A 10,000-nucleotide genomic window follows, 5' to 3' on the forward strand; every position below is an offset into this window, starting at 1 on the left:
TCAACTGAAATCGTGACGTAATCAGTATCTTCCAGCCACAACGCAGAGGTGAGCAGTGCTGGAGACTACCATGTTGTGTTTACAAACAGACCTTGGTGTCAAGGCTTCCGCTCTTAAACATTTGTTACACTTTCACTGCGTGTCGGAAGAAAAATTTCGTGTCAATTTAAATGACTTTACGTGTGCTACATTGAAATATAAAGAACTGCATGTGGCTACATCGAGTGTTTGAGCGAACGGCAGCGATGCGTAATACCCGATGTTGTTGAGAGTCGATCTGTGGATTTGTACATCTCCCTTGCTGGTTCGAATTAATTATTCCTTGGTTCCACATAGATAATCAAAGAAAAGTCTGTTAAATCTGAAATATGCGTTACATGCATACATACATACTTTATTTGACAGGTAGGTTTAAAAGGGGCAGCCAAAGGGCTGATGTAGACCTTCTACAAACAAACATGAATACAACCAGTAAAATATTTACGAAGGTCTAACTACCTTAAAAATCAATTAATTTAGTAATATTAAAAATAGAGGAAGTCTTCTTTTTTCGTAGCAATAAGAGATAATCATTTGTTAAAAGAGAAGGCATTAATATCTCTAGAGTATTTCTGTAAAATCTGCTTAAAAGAGCAAAAACGTTCGGGTACTGTTACCAGTCTATTTAAAAAGTTCCAAATCACTGGGCCTCTATACAGTAAACTACTCCTGCCAGTATCTGAATTAAATCTAATAATGTCAAATTGATTTTGAGATCTAGATGACCCAGAAAATTTTCTTTTAGAAAAAAGATTAGAAATCGATTGGCATGAGGTTTCAAAAAAGACTTTGTGCATTAACATCAGGACGGATCTTTTATAAAAGTAAGAAAAGGGCAGCCACTTGGATTTTGCGAGACATACGTCATCTGCTAACGATGGTTGAAGATTGTTTATAATACGAGATGCCCTTGCATGGAGGGAGTTGAGAGAGGGGTTAATGTCGAGGGTTGACAGTTCCCCCATAATAAAATTCCATATGTAACGCTTCGAACAATAGCCTTGAAATTATTTCCTCAAGCGTCTTTTTGGGAAAAGCTCTCATCCTCCTTAATGCTCCGACCTTTTGAGAAAAGTGCTTCCTTAAGGAGTCAATGTGAACTGACCATGAGAGTCTATTGTCAATGTTAACTCCTAAACAGGTGGTAGACTCGACAAGATTGATAAGGTCAGTGCCAAAATTCAGGGGGGGGTGGGGGGCAGAGGTCCAATAAACGCAGATTTTCTCAACATCATTGCCTCAGTTTTGATTGGATGGATGGTTAGATGGGTCCTATTACTCCACATGAGAATTTGCTTCAAGGCTTTGTTTAATGATGACAGGACATGATCAACAGTTGGACCAATACAATAAACCATTGTGTCGTCTGCATACAGATAAATATCTGCAGAATCAACATGGTCAGGGAGGTCATTAACATATATGGTATATACTCTGGGGCCAAGAAGCGGGCCCTGAGGGACACCATAGCGAATGTAGCCACTGGTAGACTTGCAGTAATTTACCTCAGTGAACTCGCGCCTGTGAGACAAATAGCTCATAAGCCATTCGTGAAGGGATCCTGATATTCCAATAACAGTATCTGCTCCAACTGTAAGGCCATTATCAATGGCTATCTTCCATCTTTCAGTCATTGAAATCAGCATTCCTTCGGTTGAAAGTCCCTTGGTAAATCCCCATTGTTTACTGCTCTTTATGCTGCAGCTATGTAGGTGGGTATCAATTATACCGCAAATCTGACTTTCAAGGAGCTTGCTGGGTAAACTCAATAATGAAATTGGTCTATAATTTGATACTTCTGCTGGGTTTCCTTTTTTAAAAATTGGCTTGACTTTAGCAATCTTCCAAGGACCAGGAAATCTAGTCAGGGCCATACTGTTAATTAAGACTGTTTGGATGCCCTTTAAAGCAGATAGCCCTGCAATAGTTAGGCTACGTGAAGATATTCCATCAGGTCCAGAAGCTTTGTTTATTTTAATCCTCCTTAGATCGTTTGTGAGCTTGTTGATGTTAACGTCTAGGCTCTGTGTTGTAGGGGTGACTCTATACACAAACTGACACAGGTCCTCAGCTTCGGGGAATTTTGCAGCCAACTCACTTCCAATATTTATGAAATAGGAGTTAATTAATTCAGCTTTCAGCATCTCATTATCATTGGTGATTTCATGGTTGTTAGCATCCTTAAGGAGGCCAATGCGAGTGCTCTTACATTTACCAGTGCCTTCATTTACAGTTTTCCAAAAAGATTTCGAATCTTTAGATTCCTCAAATTTGTTCTTCCAATATTGAGCTTCAGCACGTCGCAACATCATAGTCACTTTATTTCTGGCGATTTTGTAGTCAGCCCAGGTTTTCTGTGTTGATGGTGTACCGTCACAGGCTTTCAAGAGTTTGTATCTCTTATTCATTTCCTTTCGAATTTCACGGTTCATCCAAGGTAAAGAACATGATCTAACTTTGGCTTTGCGTAAAGTAATATAATCCATTTCTATATTTTTATACATGCGATCCCAAGCCCAGGTGATGTCATCTATATCCTCAAAGGTGGAGCAAACCCACCAGGAAGCTTTTTCCAGCTCGTGTTTAAAGTCATTTGGGCTTTCCATCACATCCTTGAAGCTCTGAACATATTTAACGGAAGGCTTGGGATTTCTGATTTTTAGCTGATTTTTGCGCGATCGCTTTCAAATGCAATGATCAAATCACAAGTTCCACATGCGGGCTCATTAAACTGGTGTGTTTTGATAAAATCTTCGACTCCGAAAGTATAAGGAAATGTGGGTGCTTTTGGGTACTTCTCCGCCAAAATATCGTTTCATCATCGATCTGCATGAGTGTAGTTCATTTTTGGAAAAAACTCTTAAGTTGATCATCAACACTGGGTCTGTACCAGGTTGCTACCACTCATTACTCATATTACACTGATAGTTACAGAAATTTTGTACATTTCATCTGCAGTGCCATTGGGCTCAATTCAAGAGCTTCCCGCTGAATCGTGCGCTGAAATCAAAGCAAGCGAAGGAAGCAAAGTCAGTGTTGACAGCAAGCACTGGATATACTCAGATGAAAATGCTGGCCAGGTTATCCAGGCTACTTGTCAAGGTCAGTGCTACGTATTAGTACTTTTTGTGTAAACTGAATACAATGATCTTTGAAGATCTCCTACTCGGGTTTGAGGCCATTCACCAAGTAACCCAATAAACGAAATGAGCCAGGAATTTGCAAACCTAGAGCTTTTCACGATTCTATGAATTTTCTTCAGATCCTTCCTCAGACCTATGACCATTCTCATATAGAAAATAATTTGAATACAGCAAGTTGTTGACTTCTTTTGGGTTCACCGGATACTTCTGTTGACAATGAAATCCTTTCATACACCTCCTTTTAAATGAGGACCTCTTTTATATGACATGTGAGCGTACAGACTGAGATTAACCAAAGATTTAAGTAAGATTTAGGTTACAGTAAGTACGTCTTTAAAGACTTTACTCATTTGTTTTTGTGAGAAGTATAAATAACGGTAAAAGAAATGATAAATGTAGTCTCACAGGACAATTAACTAAGATGCTTAGGGGTGCTTTTTTATTGCATAATACACTGAGGAACAGCTCAATTTGCATTCGAACGTAGTATACCAGACAACTTTAAGAACATTTTAAGAACCTTTTCGGGCTCAAAGCGCCAAAACATAAGGCTATTTAACCTCAGCTCCAAAATTAGACGTTCTTATAAAAATAGTGCATACCAGCACGACTGGCAAAAACTTACTTTTCTCTCGTTGAAAATAGCTGGTACATGTTGTCAAAACAATAACAGAGTAAAATAACAATACGGTAATAGTAGACTAAACTTACAAGGGAGAGCACCTGGTAGCCAAATAAGACAAGCTTTCCAGTTGGCAACTACCACAATGTAGGTAAAAAACATAACAAGCAGAGAAGGACAGTGAACAAGAAAAAGGACACTGAGATATCAAATCGAATTGTTAAGGTTGCAAAGGCAATTTCACACATCTATTCAAGACAGTTGTTTGTTCAAGCTATTCCTTTGTTTATTTAATTGTTTTTATGACAATTTTTATTAATGATGATCTTGCCCTGGTGTAAAAAATGTTTATGACAAAACGAAACATATCTTATTCTGGTAACAAAATATTTTTTATTTTCAGGGGTGTGGCAAAAAATCAACGAAGATCCAGTTTGCTTTGGATCTCGAGATAATCAATACGGTGCCTTCGAGATGACTAAAACTGGTAATGTAACGGGTATAAAGCTGGCGCACAGAAACGGATCCATCAAATGTAACGAAAATACCGGTGCTTCCTACTGGAGCTGCGCTAACTTAGACGCGTATGCAAACAACACGTTTATGACTATTATCACAACTGCCGACAAAAAAGCCCTTTTACCAAAAGAGGAAAAATTGTTAGACAAAGGAGGATGCAGTAACAAAACGTACTTCTACGTTCTTGAAGGAATAAAGCAAGGATCAACAGAGCTTGTTCTAAGCAGCCATTCCAGTCCATTACGTTTGTTGAAGAACCAGGAATTGCAGATATGGTATGGACAGGACTGGGCAGACTGTTCAGAGGACAACAACAGTGGTACCACTTGCGTCGATATATTTGCCTGGTACCTGTGAAAAAAGAAGCGCCGTTTTTGTTTGCAATCTACATTCTGATGTTCTCCATGCTTACAGATTAATTTTGTTTTCAGCTTCTCTTTTCTCGCCAGTTTTTTCCATGCTGTGCACTCACAAACAGAAACAGCCTCAAACTATTGAACTAAGCCAGTTTGTACAATTGTTGAGTTAAATCACGAAGCACTAGTTTGGCCCGATCATTTGGACTTATGGTTGATTTTAGTTGAGTTGTTTACATGTCATTGCTGCCGTTAACGTTAAGTTCTATAGGGGTTAGGGGCGAGTAATTGGTAAAACCGCGATACAAAATCAATTCGACCACCGTATAGTTACAGAACTTGAATCCTCTAAAACGCACGCAGACATTATGTCTTGTTCATTAAATGTCATTGCTTCAGTAGCTTTCCAGTTGAAGTTGACGTTGTAAATCGTAAGGTCTCTAATAACATGGTGGAAACAACGGAGAAGAAAAGTTTCGAGCCAGTCAAGTGGCTACAGATATAAAACGTGCCATATTTTTAACAAACGTTGGACCAGGTGTAATTATCCATTGTAATTTTAGAAATTTCTTGGATCTGGCATGGCGAAACCCATTCGTATGAGGTTGAGCAACGCTAAGATTCTAAACAAGCTGTTGAACACGGAAAGACTAACCTTCGAAAAAACCTGTAGTATCGATAGATCGATCGTCAAGTCCATGGAAATGGCGAGGAGAAACGCTCAAGAGTTTCATCCAATGAGCAGTGACAGTAATCCAGCGCGAAATGTGCACAAAGTGTAAAGTGTAGTCAAGTGAAGGGGCTAATTACAATGGTCAATATTCTAAATTTAAGTCAGTGGAATGTTAAACTGGGCCATTTCCGAGTATTTGTTTGTCTCGGTTTCGAAGTGAGTCGTGGTGCTCAACTATTGCAAGGAAATTGAATTTGATTTGCGTAAGAATACGCAAGTCATTTCCATTTGAATGGTTGTTCACCAAGACTCGCCTTGAAACTGAGGCATGCAGCAACTCGGAAATGGGCTATTCTTAAAAGGTCGGTCACATTGCTTCTGTTCGTCCTAAAAAGATGCCAAAAGAAAATGTGTAGTCTTTTGTTTCATAAAATCTTCCCTTGACACAAGTTTTCAAGGTTTATTTATTTACAGCAATTAAACAGTTTAAGTTTAAGTTATTACTTGGCTGGCTTGCAAATAGCGAAAAGCTTGTCGCGGCAAGCCAGACTGTACACAGAATAATTTTGACAATTTTTCTAAAACAATAAATGATCATTACATACAACTACAACATGTAAACATTACTCTTTGTGCTTTCAAATATTTAGAAGGTAGAACGATTTAGGAGAAAAGGAGAAGAAACAGTCTAGGTAAAAGAACAATGTATAAACAGGAAAATTATGGACTTAACATCAGTTAGAATTTTAATCTTTCATGTTGTTTTAAGGTATTTTTCTCGGCATACGAGTTTTTAGTTTCTAGAATATTCAATTAGTTTTCTGTTTTTTTTTTTTTTGTTTCGTTTCCTCGGGAACGAAAGGTATCTATTTTAACTTCAGGGTGAACTATTTACACAGTGAGGTAGAGTGGCCAATCAAAACAGAGTTTGTAATTGAAAATTTAAACATCTATGAGATGTAAAAACAAACTTGTCAACATGTGAACCTGAAGTATCGCAAATCATAATACTGACAAACACAAAAACAAAGGAAATGGGTCATAAATATGAAGTCAGTCTATCTTGACCATGCACCTGAATAATTTTGGGTTAGATTAAAGCGATATATTGTTGAAAAATCCAAAGCTATCTCTGTCCGTGTTAATGAGTAATGTAAACAATCTTTGCACTGGTGAGTCGTGGTAATAAAGTGGGTTAACCAGGAACCAGCAGGAGCCCATCAGTAGGAGCTTGCCTCCCCCATACAAGCCCTATGAGTCAACCTTTGCCCGTATATTTCTATTTTTAGAACGCCACGAGTTGTTCGTCACTGCACGCGCTGTTTAAAATAGCCAGTCAGAATAAATTCATTGTCTAGCGAAGACAAAAATGGCAAAAACAATACAGACAAATTGTGCGAATTGTAAATTAATGTAAATGTCAGTCTCCTGCTGAAGGGTTGGTTCTAAAAATAGAAAGATACTGGCAAAGGTTGACTCAAGGATATTGTGCTCCTACTCATGGGCTCCTGGAACCAGTTATTTTAAAGCCAGTGCCGGTAACTGCCTACATATAGGTGCACATGTAACACAAGTAATGGAAGATTCACGGAAAACGGAATTTGAAATGTTGTGCAGTGGCATTTTAAGGTAAGATAGATATTTGTAGACTTAATGCTGCGACGTATTGTGCAAATAAACAAGTATCTGTTCTTATTTTTAATGGTCAATATTCCTTGACAGGCTTCTCACCGTTCTTTATTTCTCGAGAGTTTCAATAGACGAAGCGAAATAAATATGACAGACCGAGTGACCGACACTACAGTATTTTACTAATCGTGTACCCAGATCTCCCACGGTCATACGGAAGGGAGATCTGGCAAAGTTCGATTTCAAGCATGCTCAATGGCAGCGAGGCCCGAAATACGCTACAGGCCTTTCTATCACTGCGCATGTTCGTACTTTCCATTGTGATTTCGCGGAAGGAAAGATGGATTTCGAGAGTATTCTTGAAGAGATTCTTTTAGGTAGAGGACTGTTACAAGGAAACCTTAAACGTAGGCCGAAACAGAAAGTAGCGCTACAGGCGATTAGTTTGAACGGTCAAACCTTCCAACTGGTTACGGGAAATCATTGACTTACCAAATGCTTCCGTCACTTTAAGACAAGACAAGCTTAAAGGAGAACTGAAGATAAAAATGAAATATTTTTTCCTTCGCCGAGTTTGTCGTGCCTGACTTGGTTAAAGGAAATATTCGAGTATTTGAGGGGTTCCTTACATTTTGACGTTTTTATGAGGCCAGAAAGATCCGTATTGGTCACTCGATGGAAGTCCGCCATTTTGGCTGTACTATAGCAGGCTTGGGCGCTATGCGTGACGTCATTGCGCTCACTTGCTTGAACGCGGGAAACTTGAAAAATGGTTCAGGGCGCTATTGTGGGCTGTTCTAGTAGAACTCTCATCGTTTCCCTCTTTAAAATGGAGTCCTTCTCGAAGAATGGATCATCCGAATTTAGAAGAAAAAACTAGCCAAATATCCAGCCCTGTCACATCTGTTCGGATCATTTCGAACCCTCCTGTTTTGAAGGTGTCTTGGCCACAGCAGTCGATGCGACAATTGCATGTAATTGATGAAATGATGAATAACTTTGCGACTCCATCGATTCCATTTATGCCCAGTGAGTAAGTTATGTTTTCTTTAGTCGGGAGATTTCAGTGGCAAACCAAGCGCCGGAGAAATGAACCGAAAGGTTGTTTTTGCAAGCAACTGGGACACGTTATTTCGTGATTGGCATTCGCACTTCAGGCTGGGTTTTATAAACTCGACAACGATCAAAAAGATGTTTAATTGAAGTTTGAAAATTCGCAAAACTACGAACAGAGCTTATGTGTTTACATACATGTTGTTCATTAATCGCAGCACTCAGACCCGCGATGGCAGTTTATAGCACTTTTCTTTGTAAACACGGTCGAAAAGCTAGAATGCTGCGTTACACAACGAATAGTTTCTCAAATTGAATCGAAATGACAGACAAAACAAAAGCAGCCAACAGAATCTCTTAGTAATCAAGTTGTTTTAATTGCCTTTTGAATACAATCAATTCACCTGAGATTTGTTCATAGCTCCTCTATCTCGCGGCAGCAGATGCATTCCTTTTCTTGCTGTCCCGGCCTCCCAGTTCAAGCAAAAATCACAGCTGCACCAAGTCGTATTTCCCCATCTTGAGTCTTCCCTTTCGGTTGCTTCCTCTTCCTCCGATCCTGAACTTTCTCGCATTGGATCGAAAAAACGTGGTTCAAGTTCTGCCATAAACTTACGTGTATTAACGACGAAGAAAGCGGAGTACTATGTTGAGACTTAACGATAACAGAAGATTTCAGTGAAAACCAGCTGCTTGCTTGTGCGCAATGACGTCACAACATGGCGGCTGACATTCCTTTTTTGGAAGTAACCGGAAGGAAAAGCAAACAAAATGGCGGGCGTTCAAATTGGAAAAACAACCAAAGATTTTGGGCAAATTCAAGGCCTTTCAAGATGAAAAAGGATTTTTCCTGTTTGTTTAGGTAAAGGACGTTATATTTCGATAATAATAAGACACAAAAAAATTTGATTTTCTAGCCTTCAGTTCTCCTTTAAATGTTACATCAGAGGGCAAGTCAATTGCTATTGTTGTTTCTCCTTTAAGTGCCTTAATTGATGACCAAATAAATAAACTCAACTCAGTTGGCGTTGCTTGTACAAGTTTGCGTGTTTGTGGTGCTGATATTGAAGAGAGAATTTTTTGCAATTGACGACCTTCAGACTGGAAGAAAGTATCCGAAGAGAGTCTAGAAGTTTTCAAAAGTTACTATTTACAGCTATTACAATAAACTCTATTTTCAAACTTACGAGTCACAGACTATTTTGAAATTGATGAGTCACAGTTCTAGAAAATTCTTGAAACAACACATTGCGTGACATTGACCCTCGCGAACTTTCCAGACAATTCCAGTTTATCAGCCGTAAACAAATAAAACAGTAATTCAATCACGCATAAAAGGGAAGGCAAAAAAAATATGATAATTCTTTGATAACATAGCTTTGCTTTCGTTTTTTCGCTTGAAGCATTAACATGAACATATAATTTTGGATACTGAATAGATATAAATTTCACCACGGACATCTGCCGATGTACACAAATAAAAAAGGGTCACGAAAAGCAAATTGCCACTTGAGGCAATTTACACCACTGTGACTCATGCTTTCGGTTAGAAAATTGGAAAAGAAAAAGTGGGAAGGGGGTGGCTGACCAATAATTAAAAATTTGTAACTAGGATCGGAACCACTGCAACACAGAAATGAACTATTTAGGCATAATTATTATACCGTACTAATTTATCGTAACACGATCGACAACTGAACTTGGGGTGTTCGTCGGTACATTTTACACATATGTCGCAAATTATTAAAATTATTTTCTTCAACTGCAAAGCTTTTCCGGCGTCGAAAAAAACTAAACTTTCCTTTGCACAACTGGAGTTTACAGTATTCAAAACGGCACATGCACTTGCGAAAGCTAAACCTTGACTTTACCTTCACTGAAGTGCCCCACAAAATAAGCAAATCAGAGCGTAGATTGCATTGCCGCAACCTTTTTTTTAGTAGCCAATGAAAAAGGGTGTATTGTC

At 38.7% G+C, this 10,000-nt stretch overlaps 1 protein-coding gene across 1 annotated transcript in view; it reads left to right on the plus strand.

Annotated features, from left to right (window-relative positions):
* The window catches only part of LOC137981782 (uncharacterized), a 32,110-nt gene extending 27,430 nt beyond the window's left edge, over positions 1 to 4,680 (plus strand). The window contains exons 3-4 of the mRNA XM_068828833.1: positions 2,998 to 3,141; positions 4,208 to 4,680. Of these exons, the coding sequence (XP_068684934.1) occupies positions 2,998 to 3,141; positions 4,208 to 4,680 (617 nt within the window). The remainder of the gene's footprint in view (positions 1 to 2,997; positions 3,142 to 4,207) is intronic.
* The last annotated feature ends 5,320 nt before the right edge of the window (positions 4,681 to 10,000 follow it).

This window comes from Montipora foliosa, chromosome 13, assembly GCF_036669935.1.
Source record: "Montipora foliosa isolate CH-2021 chromosome 13, ASM3666993v2, whole genome shotgun sequence".
Classification (NCBI taxonomy): domain Eukaryota; kingdom Metazoa; phylum Cnidaria; class Anthozoa; order Scleractinia; family Acroporidae; genus Montipora; species Montipora foliosa.